At 44.9% G+C, this 18,025-nt stretch overlaps 1 protein-coding gene across 2 annotated transcripts in view; it reads right to left on the bottom strand.

The window, feature by feature from the left end:
• abo.2 (ABO blood group (transferase A, alpha 1-3-N-acetylgalactosaminyltransferase; transferase B, alpha 1-3-galactosyltransferase) gene 2) overlaps positions 1-16,786 on the bottom strand; it is a 29,139-nt gene extending 12,353 nt beyond the window's left edge. The window contains exons 1-2 of one of the 2 annotated variants that reach the window (XM_012968465.3): positions 16,369-16,786; positions 2,457-2,597 (exon numbers count right to left, since the gene is read on the bottom strand). In XM_012968465.3, the coding sequence (XP_012823919.1) occupies positions 2,457-2,487 (31 nt within the window). In that variant the 5' untranslated portion in view covers positions 2,488-2,597; positions 16,369-16,786. 2 annotated transcript variants of the gene reach the window in all.
• Positions 16,787-18,025: the final 1,239 nt, after the last annotated feature.

The following is an 18,025-nucleotide window of genomic DNA, read 5'->3' as shown; positions in this document are numbered from 1 at the left end:
AGATTGTAAGCTCACTGGGGCAGGGACTGATGGGAATGTGATAGGGACCTTAGATTGTAAGCTCCACTGGAGCAGGAACTGATGGGAATGTGATAGGGACCTTAGATTGTAAGCTCACTGGGGCAGGGGCTGATGGGAATGTGATAGGGACCTTAGATTGTAAGCTCCACTGGGGCAGGGACTGATGGGAATGTGATAGGGACCTTAGATTGTAAGCTCACTGGGGCAGGGACTGATGGGAATGTGATAGGGACCTTAGATTGTAAGCTCACTGGGGCAGGGGCTGATGGGAATGTGATAGGGACCTTAGATTGTAAGCTCCACTGGGGCAGGGACTGATGGGAATGTGATAGGGACCTTAGATTGTAAGCTCCACTGGGGCAGGGACTGATGGGAATGTGATAGGGACCTTAGACTGTAAGCTCCACTGGGGCAGGGGCTGATGGGAATGTGATAGGGACCTTAGATTGTAAGCTCCACTGGGGCAGGGACTGATGGGAATGTGATAGGGACCTTAGATTGTAAGCTCACTGGGGCAGGGGATGATGGGAATGCGATAGGGACCTTAGATTGTAAGCTCCACTGGGGCAGGGGCTGATGGGAATGTGATAGGGACCTTAGATTGTAAGCTCACTGGGGCAGGGGATGATGGGAATGTGATAGGGACCTTAGATTGTAAGCTCACTGGGGCAGGGGCTGATGGGAATGCGATAGGGACCTTAGATTGTAAGCTCACTGGGACAGGGGCTGATGGGTATGTGATAGGGACCTGACAAATTATCCTGGTTTAGATCTTTTATACTGATTTAGGCTGTGGAGAACTCAGAAATCCAAATGCGAACGTTCCTGAGTGTTTCACGTTCCAGGCAGAATCATTCATCCACACTGCTGTTCTGCCTGAACGTAACGTGGCGATGAACATCCCAGTGTCCCATGGTTCTAAAGAGTAGTGTTGAGTTGTGACCCTTATTTATTTAGCCACGTGATTAGGCAATTACACCAACGTCTCGGAGGAAAATGTAAGCATTGCCAAATGTTGCACCGTCGCTCATTCAGCATCTGTTGCAGATGATGGAAACTTAAACAGAACCCCTTGATGAAGTTGTCAACAGACAACTCTAAGAAGTTATTTTCAGTTTGTTGTTCTAGTTTGCAGTTTACTGTTCCAGAGTTCTTAATCTGTGATGAGTTGCATGTCAAACATGTGCACACACCGGAAGGGCGAGGAGGAAAAAGTTTACCTTGAAGTTGCTTTTGGTTTGGTAATACCTTTCCCCTCAAGTTATCATGTCAATCATTCCTGCTACACTAGCACTGGTGGAAGAGGATGTCGGCATGGAACTATGAGGAAGAGCAGCCCAGGGACAGCATCTGACACAAGCAACTGGAATTCTGGGGGCTGCCTAACAACCTGGCACCTCTCCAAGTGATTTTGACCTTCCTCATTCTTCAAATTTGTGTTTTGCCCCTTAGACTGGAACAGGGGCCCTGCCTCAGGCAACAGCAACTTGCCATTTAACAGAGGAAGCAACAAGACACTCCTGGTAACTCAGAACTGAAAGCCTCCCCTCAACCAGCCCCAATGCAAAAAAATGAAACACAGAGAGTCAAGGATCAACTAGCCCACCTAAGGATAGAGTACGTTCTTCAAACGTAATGAAGACTTGGGGAGGTCCCCTACAACAAGCAGTATGGGGGTATCATACATGAAGTTGGAACTGTATTTATTCAAACCCTATCAATATCAATAATTCGTTGATATCTGGCCGAGAATTTGCAGGATGGAGGACATAGTCATCTTCTGCTTTAGGACAAGGGTGGCTGACCTACTGGAGGAACCCATTCTAAGCCAGAGACTCTGCTTTTTAATAGACACAAGATACGGCACTTTATTAGAGTGCACGAGCATCTGCAATTCCAACAACTCAGGCAACATACCCACCTCCTAAGTAATAGGGTAACCAAAGATAAAAGAGACCCAGTAGCTACTAAGGGATCTTAGATCTACACTCAGCACGAGAGCGTTCACCTAAAGCCCATAAAAGAAAATAATTTTATTGACTGTCCTGAGCTTTCCTGGAGATTTCAAAACCACTGGGTTATCCAGTAGTCACCCGAATGAATCTACCAGTAGAGAATGTGGTCAGGGCCAATAACCTCCAGGAAATCGGCACACTAGACTCTACACTAGACTCTACACTAGACTCTACACTAGACTCTACACTAGACTCTACACTAGACTCTACACTAGACTCTACACTAGACTCTACACTAGACTCTACACTAGACTCTACACTAGACTCTACACTAGACTCTACACTAGACTCTACACTAGACTCTACACTAGACTCTACACTAGACTCTACACTAGACCACCGACAGTTAACGGCTTATCAGTTAATGAATTGGGACTTAAACACACTTTTGTAACAGACATCAAAGACAGGCAAGCTCACCGCAATCCCGGCCATTGGCTGTGGTGGTCATCTTGCTTTCAGAAGAGCCTATTGCAGGTCGCCAAGACACAAACGTTCAGATCTCCTTCAACAGTCAGGGGAAGTCTTTGCATACGGCACCTCGCTTTCCCAGATTAAGACCTGAGGTGAAGAAACAATAAGAAAAAATCATTTTATCTGGAGTCTAGAGTAGAAGAAATCTAATGGGATAGAATACATAGGGGGTGAGTATAGGAGTATGAGCAATAATATGCAATGGTTTTTCATGAAAATCAGACATGTAGAAGATACAACAAGCTCCATAAATTAGTAAACCTGGTATTTCCCTTGTGGACAATCATTAGTGGCCTTCACCAGAGTTTGACCAGCACGGCTCGAAAAGGCACCCAGAAAAATATTATTTGCCGATACCTAGGTTTTCAAGGTGTACAAAAAAAATTCCTACCCACTTCTCTGAGCATTTTACAGCAGGCTGAGAAATGCCCAAAATTGGCCAAAGAGTCCATCATAAGTTTTAATGGAAGCCATCTTCTCATCCCCTCAACTCAAAGTTGTTCTATATAAGTATCCATGTGGTGTTACTCTAGGTCAAAGGGATTCTGGGAACAAATTCCTTAAGGCTCTTGGGTTTATCCTATAGGCTAAAGCTCACCCACTGGGTTTTTGAAGCAAAAGCCAGGATAATAGCTGATCAGATTCCCAACTACAGACCGGTTTCGCCCTTCTTGGGGCTCATCAGTGTAGTGCAGGGTTTTCTGATCAGCTTAGGTAGAGCCAGGAGTGCACTACACTGATGAGCCCCAAGAAGGGCGAAACCGGTCTGTAGTTGGGAACCTGATCAGCTATTATCCTGGCTTTTGCTGTAAAAACCCAGCGGGTGAGCTTTAGCCTATAGGATAAACCCATGTAAATGGGTTTATTTTTCGAAGAGCCTTAAGGAATTAGTTCCCAGAATCCCTTTTGAGTTGTTATTCTCGGCAAAGACCTATGGGTGCCTGTATATAATATACGGCTCTGCCAATGCCTTCTTTTAGGGTCTACTACTAATACAGGTGGAACCAGCACCGTTATCCATAACCATATTAGAGCCATCAATTTCGTTGGTCTGTTACAAGTTATAAAACCAAAGATCTGATTGGTCGAATCTATACCATACAACCAAGCTTTTTGGTGTATTTATAGCCATAATTGCCGACTCCTTATTTACACAAGTGTGATTATATATATATATATCCTGGTACCATACAGCTGTGCAAACACGCTAACACTGTGCTAACATTAAGCATAATGAGTGACCTGCCCTTCCATCTTGCTGTATTTGTTTCTTTTAGCTTTAGCCAACAAATGACTGATGACCAATTGTAAACAGCTCCTGCCTTGTGCCTCCATAAAGAATGAAAGACGTACGTTTGTGCAGAGGACACGCTTCTTGCTCAGCTGTAAATACTAAGTTACTTTGACTTGGTGGAGGCAACTTTTATTGACTGAATGAGACCAACGCCATCTTCTTCTAGATGACGATGGTCTACGTTGGTCTATGAACTGATGCCATTGCCAAAACAATCTTTAAGGTGCATTCAAACATCCAAGTACGGGCCACAAGGGACAATTTTAGCAGATTCATTGATTAATTGACAGAACATGGACAGCAAACTCAACTTATTTAACCGAGCAATCACAAGAGTCATGCATGGCTTGTAATAATGATACTGATAACTCCAGTGAGTTGCTATTTTCTTTACAGTGGAAGAAAACATACCTTCCCTTTACTCACTATATATAGAGGGAACACACTGTCCCCTATCGTAAAATATAATATGAGAATATATTTTGTATTTCACACCAATATTCATATTGGGGTAGGTACCAGGGTAGCAAATAAGCACTCACCCCAAATCTCCCCCTAACTGGCCTTCAGGCTGGGCCCCCTTAGCCCATAACAAGGTTACAGATATATAGAAACATTGGGGTAACAGTCACTCTGCTATAGTTCCAGGGGTACCCAGGGCACAAATAAGCACTCACCCCAAATCCCCCCCTAACTGGCCTTCAGGCTGGGCCCCCTTAGCCCATAACAAGGTTACAGATATATAGAAACATTGGGGTAACAGTCACCCTGCTATAGTTCCAGGGGTTCCCAGGGCACAAATAAGCACTCACCCCAAATCCCCCCCTAATTGGCCTTCAGGCTGGGCCCCCTTAGCCCATAACAAGGTTACAGATATATAGAAACATTGGGGTAACAGTCACCCTGCTATAGTTCCAGGGGTTCCCAGGGCACAAATAAGCACTCACCCCAAATCCCCCCCTGGCTTTCAGGCTGGGCCCCCTTAGCTAAAATAAGCACTCAGTCCTAATTGACATTATAGACAAAATTATTGGAGAATACCAGACATTCTAAGCCACACTGAATCAGAGAAAGGCTTAATTGTAGAGACTGAGAGTGCCACAGAGGACCAGGATTAAGAAAGATACTTTAACCCATGATTCTTTAGGTGGCGTGGAGTTAGAGGAGCCTGGCATGGTGCCTAGATGAGGTTGATGAGTGTTCATGGCAACCCAGATCCATGTGACTGGATTGCTGACGGGCCTGAATGACTGAATTAGACAGAGTCTATCCGCCGCTTGCGTGGTCAGTTCTAAGATGAAACTTGCCAAAGGACTCATTAAGCCTCTATACCTGCACCCAACAATGTACTTTCCCTCCTTTGCTTGTGCAGCTGTTTTCACTAGGAACTTATCTTCTGCTCCAGTGCTGCGAGTTTCCATAGATAACTAATACCAACACTTCTACAAAGCTAACTGTTATCTTGCTAGGGTGATTGGCAAGCTAATTTTGACATTACATCCTAAATGGATGATCTTGAGGCTTTAGATAGTGTTTGACTTTTAACTATATATTTATATAGTGGTTAATTTTTAAACATTGCACTTTGAGACCTTCAGAAGGGTAGAGGAAGTTGGAAGACGAAAGGCCTACTGAAGACTGCTATGGAAGACCAAAGGCCTACAAAAGACTGCTATGGAGGACCAAAGACCTACAAAAAACTGCTATGGAAGACCAAAGGCCTACTGAAGACTGCTATGGAAGACCAAAGGCCTACTGAAGACTGCTATGGAAGACCAAAGGCCTACTGAAGACTGCTATGGAAGACCAAAGGCCTACTGAAGACTGCTATGGAAGACCAAAGGCCTACTGAAGACTGCTATGGAAGACCAAAGGCCTACTGAAGACTGCTATGGAAGACCAAAGGCCTACAAAAGACTGCTATGGAAGACCAAAGACCTACAAAAGACTGCTATGGGAGACCAAAGGCCTACATATGACTTTAGCCTTATACTGACCCAATATGGAGTCATAAAACACATTTTGCAATGTTCTTCTTGTGGAGGTCATAGAGAGCCTTTATCAAGAGCGATTGTCCCTAGTAGATTGCCCACTAGAGGTGGATGAGGATATCCCATCAGCTTAGTTCTCTACTAGTATAAATATGCACAAATATGCTGATAAATAAGATGCAGAATATCCAGTGCCAATATGTGCAGCTATTAGCGTTCTAATGGAAGCCACATTCCAATGTAAAAAGAACTGGGGAGCAACAGGAGCATAAAATAAGTTAATGGGGTGCCTATTATGGCTGTGGTTGGCTATTTGGTAGTCCCTATATAACCTGGCAGCCTAAAAGAGGTTCTTTTTGGCAGTTCACTTGGTTTTTATGCAACCAGAACTTGCCTCCAAGTCAGGAACTGAAAAATAAGCACCTGCTTTGAGGCACCCAAGGGGTTGGGGAACCACTGGTTGGGGATCACTGGGATAGAGTAGTAGATTGAAGTAAAGCCTAATCATGGGGCTGCAGTTGAGAAGACTGTCCTACAGGAGTGTAAGCTATAGAACAGCTCCTTCCATTCAGTTCTTTCCCAGGACATATTTATCCTGAATCTGAAACAGATACTTACAAACAGGATAACAATGGTTATGACCATGCTGGATCCTTAAACACTATACAACATGTAGATAATCCTAATAATAATAAAAATTGCTTCTGTAGCGATAAGAGAGTAAATTAAAAACCCGAAGGACTGGGTTGGCCACATATTTGTGGTATACATACACATGAACATACAAGTCATAACACATCCAGGCCTCTCTCTGAAGTATCCTTGCTTATCTATGGTCTCCAGTAACCGGACTATAAAACACTAAAGGTGCCCATACACGCAAAGATCCACTCCCTTGGCGAGGTCGCCAAGCAAGCAGATGTTCTCCCGATAACCCCACCTATGGGTGGGTGATATCGGCAAATTCGGGTTGTTTGGCCCTGGGGCCAAACAATCAAATCAAGACGACGGGTATAGGCGTCCGTCGGTTTGGGGACAACACCAACCAGCCGATGCGGTCCCGGATCTGACTAATTTTTAAACCTGCCCGTTCGAGATCTGGACGATTTCAGATGTCCATTGGGCAGGCCCATCATTAGTGCCCATACACGGGCCGATAAGCTACCGAATCGGTCTAAGGGACCCATATCGGCAGCTAGAATTGGCCCGTGTATGGGGACCTTTAGGCTGGAAGTTGAAACTCAACAACTGAGCAGGGCAACACTGGTCTTTTCCCAGGTTCCTGTTTGGGCCAGAACGATTCTACAGTCCTAGGTCTGGCCGAGCATCTCATCTCTAGCTACAATCTGAATTCCACCAAAAACACTAACTGAAACCGCCAATGACGGGCCTTCTTCATGGCCTTGCCCAAGTCTGAAGATCACTAATCTATAAGCCATTGAGATCTCCGACACAGCTGATCACCCACTCGTAGATACCTTGTGCACTTTTGGCATTTGTAAAACTGCTATCTCCTGGTTTTATTTCTATATTTCTGGTCCAACTTGTAAAGCTGCTTTTTATGGTTCCACCTCCCTCATTTTCCCCTTGGCTATTCTTCTAAACCCTGTCTTTGTTTTTTTATTCATCTACACCGTACCTCAAACAATACCAGTTCCTTCTTTGGATTCCAGGGCCAACTTGTAAAGCTGCTTTTTATGGTTCCACCTCCCTCATTTTCCCCTTGGCTATTCTTCTAAACCCTGTCTTTGTTTTTTTATTCATCTACACCGTACCTCAAACAATACCAGTTCCTTCTTTGGATTCCAGGGCCAACTTGTGTATTCAGGTGAAATCAGGGTAAGACTGGGTCACCGGGCACTGGGAAAAAACCCAGTTAGCGCTGGCCCTGGTAGGCCCAGATCTGAACCCCTGTACTAAGCACAATTCAGCAGGAACAACCCCCTAAGTTTGCTCATAGCCTGTACAGAGAGATACCATAAAACTATGGCACATAGGGATTCCCCTGTACTAAGCACAATTCAGCAGGAACAGCCCCCTAAGTTTGCCCATAGCCTGTACAGAGAGATACCATAAAACTATGGCAGCATAGGGATTCCCCTGTACTAAGCACAATTCAGCAGGAACAGCCCCCTAAGTTTGCTCATAGCCTGTACAGAGAGATACCATAAAACTATAGCAGCATAGGGATTCCCCTGTACTAAGCACAATTCAGCAGGAATAGCCCCCTAAGTTTGCTCATAGCCTGTACAGAGATACCATAAAACTATGGCACATAGGGATTCCCCTGTACTAAGCACAATTCAGCAGGAACAGCCCCCTAAGTTTGCTCATAGCCTGTACAGAGAGATACCATAAAACTATGGCACATAGGGATTCCCCTGTACTAAGCACAATTCAGCAGGAACAGCCCCCTAAGTTTGCCCATAGCCTGTACAGAGAGATACCATAAAACTATGGCAGCATAGGGATTCCCCTGTACTAAGCACAATTCAGCAGGAACAGCCCCCTAAGTTTGCTCATAGCCTGTACAGAGAGATACCATAAAACTATGGCACATAGGGATTCCCCTGTACTAAGCACAATTCAGCAGGAACAGCCCCCTAAGTTTGCTCATAGCCTGTACAGAGACATACCATAAAACTATGGCACATAGGGATTCCCCTGTACTAAGCACAATTCAGCAGGAACAGCCCCCTAAGTTTGCTCATAGCCTGTACAGAGAGATACCATAAAACTATGGCAGCATAGGGATTCCCCTGTACTAAGCACAATTCAGCAGGAACAGCCCCCTAAGTTTGCTCATAGCCTGTACAGAGAGATACCATAAAACTATGGCACATAGGGATTCCCCTGTACTAAGCACAATTCAGCAGGAACAGCCCCCTAAGTTTGCTCATAGCCTGTACAGAGAGATACCATAAAACTATGGCACATAGGGATTCCCCTGTACTAAGCACAATTCAGCAGGAACAACCCCCTAAGTTTGCTCATAGCCTGTACAGAGAGATACCATAAAACTATGGCACATAGGGATTCCCCTGTACTAAGCACAATTCAGCAGGAACAGCCTCCTAAGTTTGCTCATAGCCTGTACAGAGAGCATACAAGTATGCCAGCATAAATGTAAACATTTTATAAAGGGACATTGTGATCTACAATAGTACAAAGGGATATCACAGGGGCCCTGCATAGGAGAGAGCTATATTCAGAGCGAGACAAAAAGAACAAAAGCTTGAAAGGCAGGAGGAAACACCAAAGCAAACACTAGGGCCCCTTCTCCAACTCAATTTCATTTTATCCTAAGTGGAGGCAGTTCCAGCCCCCTCAAATGAAAACTGGTTTAACACGTATATGGGCATAGATGGAAAGCCATGAAGCATATAGGGATACCTCCTAGCTCAGCAGGATTCTGGGAAATAAGGCTTTCTGCATGACAGCGACAACCACTACGGGGAATTTCACCCTTGATACAAGATGGTTACAAATGAACCCCGATAGGGCTGTTCTGCCCCAATAAGGGGTAATTATATCTTAGTTGGGATCAAGTACAGGTACTGTTTTATTATTACAGAGAAAAGGGAATCATTTAACCATGAAATAAACCCAATAGGGCTGTTCTGCCCCAATAAGGGGTAATTATATCTTAGTTGGGATCAAGTACAGGTACTGTTTTATTATTACAGAGAAAAGGGAATCATTTAACCATTAAATAAACCCAATAGGGCTGTTCTGCCCCCAATAAGGGGTAATTATATCTTAGTTGGGATCAAGTGCAGGTACTGTTTTATTATTACAGAGAAAAGGGAATCATTTAACCAATAAATAAACCCAATAGGGCTGTTCTGCCCCCAATAAGGGGTAATTATATCTTAGTTGGGATCAAGTACAGGTACTGTTTTATTATTACAGAGAAAAGGGAATCATTTAACCATTAAATAAACCCAATAGGGCTGTTCTGCCCCCAATAAGGGGTAATTATATCTTAGTTGGGATCAAGTACAGGTACTGTTTTATTATTACAGAGAAAAGGGAATCATTTAACCATTAAATAAACCCAATAGGGCTGTTCTGCCCCCAATAAGGGGTAATTATATCTTAGTTGGGATCAAGTGCAGGTACTGTTTTATTATTACAGAGAAAAGGGAATCATTTAACCAATAAATAAACCCAATAGGGCTGTTCTGCCCCCAATAAGGGGTAATTATATCTTAGTTGGGATCAAGTACAGGTACTGTTTTATTATTACAGAGAAAAGGGAATCATTTAACCATTAAATAAACCCAATAGGGCTGTTCTGCCCCCAATAAGGGGTAATTATATCTTAGTTGGGATCAAGTACAGGTACTGTTTTATTATTACAGTTTTAAAATTCTGTATTATTTATTAAAATGGAGTCTATGGGGGACGGGCTTTCCATAATTCGGATACTGGGTTTCCGGATAAGGGATCCGATACCTTTATCTATAACTATGCCAGCAGAACGTATTGCCCTGTACTAATAAGAATTATCCAGACGTCGGCTACTCTTCGGCAAACAATACGCTCTGCGGAGCTGGTTGAAAGGACTCGCTGGCACGTCAGATGTCAGAATGACCCATTCCGTTGATACCGGAGCTTTAATGTGTTACAGTGACAAAACCTGTTGTTTGAAGAAGGGATTAGAGGCAAAGCCTTGTGGGGACACACACAACAGTTGCAGGCAAGGCATAAAACATCAAATTTTGACCCTTTCACCACCAGCAGAAATAGAACATCTCCGGCAGAATATTTCATATATGCAGTATCAGCCAATGCTGTAGCACATTTGTTTGTTATTGGAGGAACGCATAGAACATAGTGGCCCCTGATCTGCCCCATACATCCCAAGCCCACCTCCTCGATGACCTGCAACTGTCAATGCCATCTGGTAGTCAGGGTTGGGCACCCACCCTAAGACCCCCTTGCTTGGCCTTGTTCTTGCCTGGGCTACGTGCTGGGCTAAATTGGACCAATCTCATTGCTGGCCCAGGGGCCAATGCAGGCCCATCAGGAAAGGACTGCAGAAACAGGCCGATGTGGTCCCCACCTGATGGGATCTCCTATCCTGCCTAAGAGATATCTTGCTGATTTTTATTGGTTGGGCAGACCCTCTACATTGGGCAGTTGACATCCAATAAAACATTAACTTGGTCTGGAGGGGCTGGACCACATCAGCCTGTTGCTATGGTACTCTCCCAGTGGGTCTGCATTGAGATCAGTCCCATTTAGCACATCTATGGCCATCGTACAAGGTACATCAGGGCTTAAGTAAGAGCAGTGGTTCTTTGGTTTAAAGGAAAACTATACCTCCCAAACAATGTAGGTCTCTATAAAAATATACCTCATAAAACAGCTCATATGTAAAGCCCTGCTTCATCTTAGTAAACCATTTTCAAAAAATACACTCTTATTAGAATGTGCCATTGGGTAATCCTACATAGAAAACTGCCATTTTAAGTACTAGTATCATATAATTCATGGTGCAAACAAACCAAAGGCACACATGCTAGGCCCCATCAGCCAATGAATGGGCAAAGTTCTGCCTTTTGCTCCCACACTACTTCCTGTTACAGTTACAGCTGCATCACTTCCTGTCAGCTGATCTCTGAGGGAACACACAGCCCAGCACAAAATGGCTGCTCAAGGGAAAATGTGTCAAAGGGAAATATTTACTGATATATATATTCTAGTTTGGTCAAATTATTTAATGGGATATTAAATATTTGTTGGATAAGTATTCATTCTGAGGGTACCAAATCTAGGACAGCAATTAAACGTACACCCCAAATGTCTTCCTGGGCTTCATGCTGGGCTTCATGATGGATTCTATCCATCGCTCACCCTCCCCTGCCTTCAGGCCGTGCATTCCCCCCCACCCCTGTTACTAATCCAAGCTGGGGTTCAAGAGGTCCACCAGGGCTGCCACTTGGGGTCCCCCCATCCCAGTCACAAGGTCCTACTCTGACACTGACACCTCTCCCCCGCACACCATGTACACACTTGTTGCGACATTGGGGGGAGGAGCACCGGCACCCATATTTGCAGGTGGGGGGTGGGCCTGGGTCAGTGGGGGCCACAGGGCCCACCAGGTTTTTTCCGGTCCAGTCTGATCCTGGAAACCACTGACCTAGATGGAGTCAGGGTCAGACTGGGAGGTGCGGGGCCCACCGGGGCTACTGCCCCGGGGGCCCCGCACCCCCCAAGTTACCTCCCTGCCGGACGCATCCCCTACAGAGCCCCTGCTGTGCACCCCTAACTCCCACCCAACGTCCTCCCCCGAATGCGCATATGTGAACGCATCATTGAGGACATCGGCGGCCAGGGGGAGCGGCAACAGGGTCGGGTCTGCGCTGCTGGGGTACACCAGGGCCGGGGCCCACCGGGTATTTTCCCAGTGTCTCTGCGGCCCATTCCAACCCTGGATGGAGTATATGATGAGAATATTAACAGTGGAGAACCAGTTCTCGCTTTCCCAATAGGCAGACAGAACGTCAGTAACAACCACAGCCAGACTTGGAACTATGGAAGAAGACTCACCCAAGCAAAACTGCCCTCTACAAGTGCAAATGACACCACAGCTGGATAAGGGCATGCGTTTAACCCTTTTCACAGTGGCTCTTTTTATTCGGCCGGTCAGGTTTCCAACAAACATAGGTCACAGGAGAAACCCACAATGTACAGTCTACGATGGTGGCACTCACATCTGTAGATTTTACTCCCGTAAAGGGTTAAGCCCTTGTAAAAGGAGTGGCGCAGTTGCGGAGTGGTGTTTTACCCACAACACCCGATTCATCCCATTCATTTGATCTAGAGAGACCTGTGCAAGTGCCTAGCCCCAGTAACTGCGCACAGGAATGCATCGCCGCAGCTGCAGAGCCATCGACAAACCTTACGCCCTCTTAAACCTGAGAGGTGGCGCCGAGTGTGCGACCGACACCTTTCTACGCAGCCATTAATCACCTGTGCTCTTTTCATGCCATAAATGTAGTCCCCATAGAGAAGACTCAAGTCAGTTAACTCCTGCATTCCTGTGGCGGTTGAATTCACAAAAACACTGGTGAAAACGTCAGTCATTGTGCTGTACCAGTGATCCCCAACCAGTAGCTCGGGGGCAACATGTTGCTCACCAACCCCTTGGATGTTGCTCCCAGTGGCCTCAAAGCAGGTGCTTATTTTTAAATTTCTGACTTGGAACCAAGTTTTGGAGGCATAAAGATCATGGCTACTGCCAAACAGAGCCTCCTATAGGCTGCGGGCCACACTGGGCTACCAAATAACCAATCACAGCCCTTACCCCCAAAAAGGTTGGGGACCCCTGTGCTATATCTTCATAGCCCATTAAAGAGGATTAGCAGCCTATTGTCAGTGTTTTGATATAACCGTAGAATAAACAGTGCGGGCACCGGTATAAGCCGCTCCAAAGAATGTTGCTCAAGTGCCAAAATCAGCTAAAAATAGGTTGAATTGAAATGGGCTTGTCAGTAAGGTTGCCACCCTGCTGCTGTTTGACGTAGCCGGCATTTTGCAAGCTAGGGCCAGTATTAAAGATTTACCAGCAATATATTTGCCGGGCAGCAACTCTACCAATAGATCCCCCCTACCCCTGACCCTCTCTGTGCCGATTACCCCCTTTTAAGAAGAGCCCCACTCCGCCCATTTACCAGCTCAGCCTGTCCATTTCCCTGCCCTATCCATCCATTTTCCCTGCCCTATCCATCCATTTTCTCACCCTATCAATTCATTTCCCCATCTTATCCACTCATTTCCCCACCCATCTCCAAATAAGATGTCACTCGCCCGCCCCTCAACCTGAAGGATTTTAATGGCAAAGAAAGGTGGCAACCCTATTTGCCAGGCCACGGCTACGATGGAGAAAGGGGCATATTTTATATACGGGGCGGGCAAAGCTGACTGAGCGCCCTAGGCAGCTGCCTAGGCCCCGCCCTGTCTAGGTCCCCCTCCCAATGCTCTGGCGCGCTTGGGGGGTGTGCAATGCAATGGCAAAGAAGGAGGACTAGGGGTAGGCAGCAGAGGCTCCTGCCTGGTGCCCCCTAATCATTGTGCCCTAGGCAGCTGCCTCTTCTTCCGACCCCTAGTTCCGGCCCTGTTTTATATTTGTAGTTGCCCCTTGGAAAGATCTGTCACAACATCATAAGACCACACAAAGAGCTGGACTGGGCTTCCTAGAGTCACCCAGAGAACCTGAAATACAGGGCCTTCCTTCACAGCAATATGATGTAGCCAGTAGAAGACATAATAGACCTAAAGTAGAGACAAGAAAGGGCACCCACTAGAGCTTGGGCGACCTACATAGATCTTCAGGTACTCTGGCAGCCCAGTCCCACCCTGTATATAAACTTTCAGGTTAGACAGGCTGCTACTAGCTCCCCCCGCAGTTTGACCTCTACTTTCCCTTTGCCTAGCCCAAATGGGATTGGTGCCCAAGGCAATGCTACCTGGACAGGTGCCAGCCAAGGTACATATTTGGAGAAGGAATGAACCATCTGCAAAAGCTGCGGGATAAAATATTGGACATGGTGCCAGCGCAGGAGGGGTAAGAGCAGAGAGAGGAGGGTATGAGCCAAACAAAAGAAAAGAAAACAGTATTACGGCTGAGACAAATAGAGGAGGAAGGGTGGGGACCGAGGGCGAGTAAGAGCCGTGTCTAATATCACTAACATAGAAATACCCCAGAAAGGATATAACTGTGCCTCCTTGTACGTTTTACCCTGCCTTCTGTTGGCGGGCACCACTCTGGCAGCCATTTGGAAGGTACCCTTAGTGCCCAACGCCTGCCTTACAGCACACACAGCTCAGAAACTGCCCTTAAGGGGTTAAATGTGGAGAAGCAAAAGGAGCTGATTAAAAATAGACAAATATTGTCCCCTTTGTTTCGCCACCGGCATTCAGGGCGTGCTACGGGTTCTCAGTGTGCCGATTTACATACAAACGGCAGAATCATTTAATAGAATTAAATAGTAATAATGTATATGGCACAGTACAGGGTGAATAACTTACACAGGAATGTCCCTCCCTGGCAAATACTTAACTTCTATACATTAGATAATACTCATTAACCAACCCACTCCCATCATTACGGCAACAGGGAGCAGTGCCTGTGGCACCTTATGGGGCTTATAGATTCAGTCTCACCCGCATATATACATTATATGTACACACAAACACAGATAAGATACTTTATAATACTATATATAAAATACTGTACTACTGGAACATTCCAGGTGCTCTGTAACTGCATAGTAAGATATGATTCTATAGATGAGAGATAATAAAGATTATAATATGAAATACTGAATAACTGGGACATTCCAGGTGCTCTGTAACTGCATAGAAAGATATGATTCTATAGATAAAATAGATAATAGAGATTATAATATAAAATACAGACTAATTGGGGCATTTCAGGAGCTCTGTAACGGCATAGAAAGATATGATTCTATAGATAAGATAGGGAATGTTCTCTATAACTGCACAAAAATGATAATTAAATGGGTGGTTCAACATTTAATATGTTATAGAATGTCCTATTCCTAGCGACTTTGCAATTGTAACTGTACTTGATCCCAACTGAGATATAATTACCCCTAATTGGGGGCAGAACAGCTCTATTGGGTTTATTTAATGGTTAAATGATTCCCTTTTCTCTGTAATAATAAAACAGTACCTGTACTTGATCCCAACTAAGATATAATTACCCCTTATTGGGGCAGAACAGCCCTATTGGGTTTATTTAATGGTTAAATGATTCCCTTTTCTCTGTAATAATAAAACAGTACCTGTACTTGATCCCAACTAAGATATAATTACCCCTAATTGGGGGGCAGAAAAGCCCTATTGGGTTTATTTAATGGTTAAATGATTCCCTTTTCTCTGTAATAATAAAACAGTACCTGTACTTGATCCCAACTAAGATATAATTACCCCTTATTGGGGGCAGAACAGTCCTATTGGGTTTATTTAATGGTTAAATGATTCCCTTTTCTCTGTAATAATAAAACAGTACCTGTACTTGATCCCAACTAAGATATAATTACCCCTAATTGGGGGCAGAACAGCCCTATTGGGTTTATTTAATGGTTAAATGATTCCCTTTTCTCTGTAATAATAAAACAGTACCTGTACTTGATCCCAACTAAGATATAATTACCCCTTATTGGGGCAGAACAGCCCTATTGGGTTTATTTAATGGTTAAATGATTCCCTTTTCTCTGTAATAATAAAACAGTACCTGTACTTGATCCCAACTAAGATATAATTACCCCTTATTGGGGGCAGAACAACCCTATTGGGTTTATTTAATGGTTAAATAATTCCCTTTTCTCTGTAATAATAAAACAGTACCTGTACTTGATCCCAACTAAGATATAATTACCCCTTATTGGGGCAGAACAGCCCTATTGGGTTTATTTAATGGTTAAATGATTCCCTTTTCTCTGTAATAATAAAACAATACCTGTACTTGATCCCTACTATATAATTTTATACATGGATTTAAAAATAGAGAAGAAGAAGAGAAGAGACAGGTACTTACAGGTCAGTGGAGCAGCAGGAGGAGGAGGAGGAGGAGGAGAGGCTCGGTCGAAGGAACGGACTCGGCAGAATTCTATGGGTTTGTCCTGTTCAGCCTCGGTGAGAAGCTCATTACATGGGGCTGCCCACAGCTGTCATGCCTTGCACTCTCTCCCTCCCCCAGCTCCCTAGAGGAAGGCTCTGGTGTGTGTATATATATATATATATATATATATATAATTTTTTTTTTCTAATGTTATATTTTATGATTTAGGGAAAATCCTAGGGGTAGAGCTATGGGATTTCCTCTTGTGGCTCCAGCTCTCGGGGTATAAAAGTGAATAGGGCCCAGCAGAAGAGGACTGGGTGGGGCTGAGTTCCTAAGCACGTCTCTAACATTTTCCCCCTTGGATGTTCCTGAAAAATCGGATACAGGGGGGGGGGGGGATTTGCTGGTTGTTGTTAGAAATTGCATAAGAAGCTTTCAGGGGGATGCTGGGAGTTGTAGTCTGTTCTTACTACAACAGATCTGGAAAGCCACTTTATTTGTATTTCCTTGTTTTTTTTACAGAAGTGCATTGTATTAGGGTATAAATAGAAGTTGCCTCCCCTCCCTTCCCCGGCAACACTAATAGCATGTTGTGCTTATACGGAACAGATTTAGCTTTAGCAACACTGGCAGCATCTTCCCTTATTGCTGCTATTTTGCCCTACTGACTCCATCTTGCCCTACTGACTCCATCTTGCTTTACTTCTGCCTTTGTGCCCTACTGACTCCATCTTGCTTTACTTCTGCCTTTGTGCCCTACTGACTCCATCTTGCTTTACTTCTGCCTCTGTGCCCTACTGACTCCATCTTGCTTTACTTCTGCCTCTGTGCCCTACTGACTCCATCTTGCTTTACTTCTGCCTCTGTGCCCTACTGACGCCATCTTGCTTTACTTCTGCCTCTGTGCCCTACTGATGCCATCTTGCCCTACTGATGCCATCTTGCCCTACTGACTCCATCTTGCTTTACTTCTGCCTCTGTGCCCTACTGATGCCATCTTGCCCTACTGACTCCATCTTGCTTTACTTCTGCCTCTGTGCCCTACTGATGCCATCTTGCCCTACTGACTCCATCTTGCTTTACTTCTGCCTCTGTGCCCTACTGATGCCATCTTGCCCTACTGACTCCATCTTGCTTTACTTCTGCCTCTGTGCCCTACTGATGCCATCTTGCCCTACTAACACCATCTTAATTTGTTTTGCTATCTTGCCCTACTAATGTCATCATGCTTTACTGCTGCCATACTGACGCCATCTTGCTTTGCTTTTGCCATCTTGCCCTACTGTCATCATACCTTACTGCTGCCATCTTGTCCTACTGACATCATCATGCCTTACTGCTGCCATCTTGCCCAACTGATGTCATATTGCCTTAATGGTACCATTTAGCTCTAGACGCCATCTTGCCCAAGTGACATCATCATGCCTTACTGCTGCCATCTTGCCCAAGTGACATCATCATGCCTTACTGCTGCCATCTTGCCCTTACTGATATCATCATAATTATATTGCCCTGACATCTTGTCTAACTTAACACCTGGGATGACAGCACTGGTGGGCCCGACACCCCAGTCCAACACTGTCTTACTTTACTTCTGCCATCTTCCCCAACGAAAGTCATCTTGCCTTAC

The sequence above is a fragment of the Xenopus tropicalis genome, chromosome 8, assembly GCF_000004195.4.
Source record: "Xenopus tropicalis strain Nigerian chromosome 8, UCB_Xtro_10.0, whole genome shotgun sequence".
Classification (NCBI taxonomy): Eukaryota; Metazoa; Chordata; class Amphibia; order Anura; family Pipidae; genus Xenopus; species Xenopus tropicalis.
The sequence above is the reverse complement of the archived record's forward strand: the minus strand, read 5'-3'. Positions and strand labels throughout refer to the sequence as shown.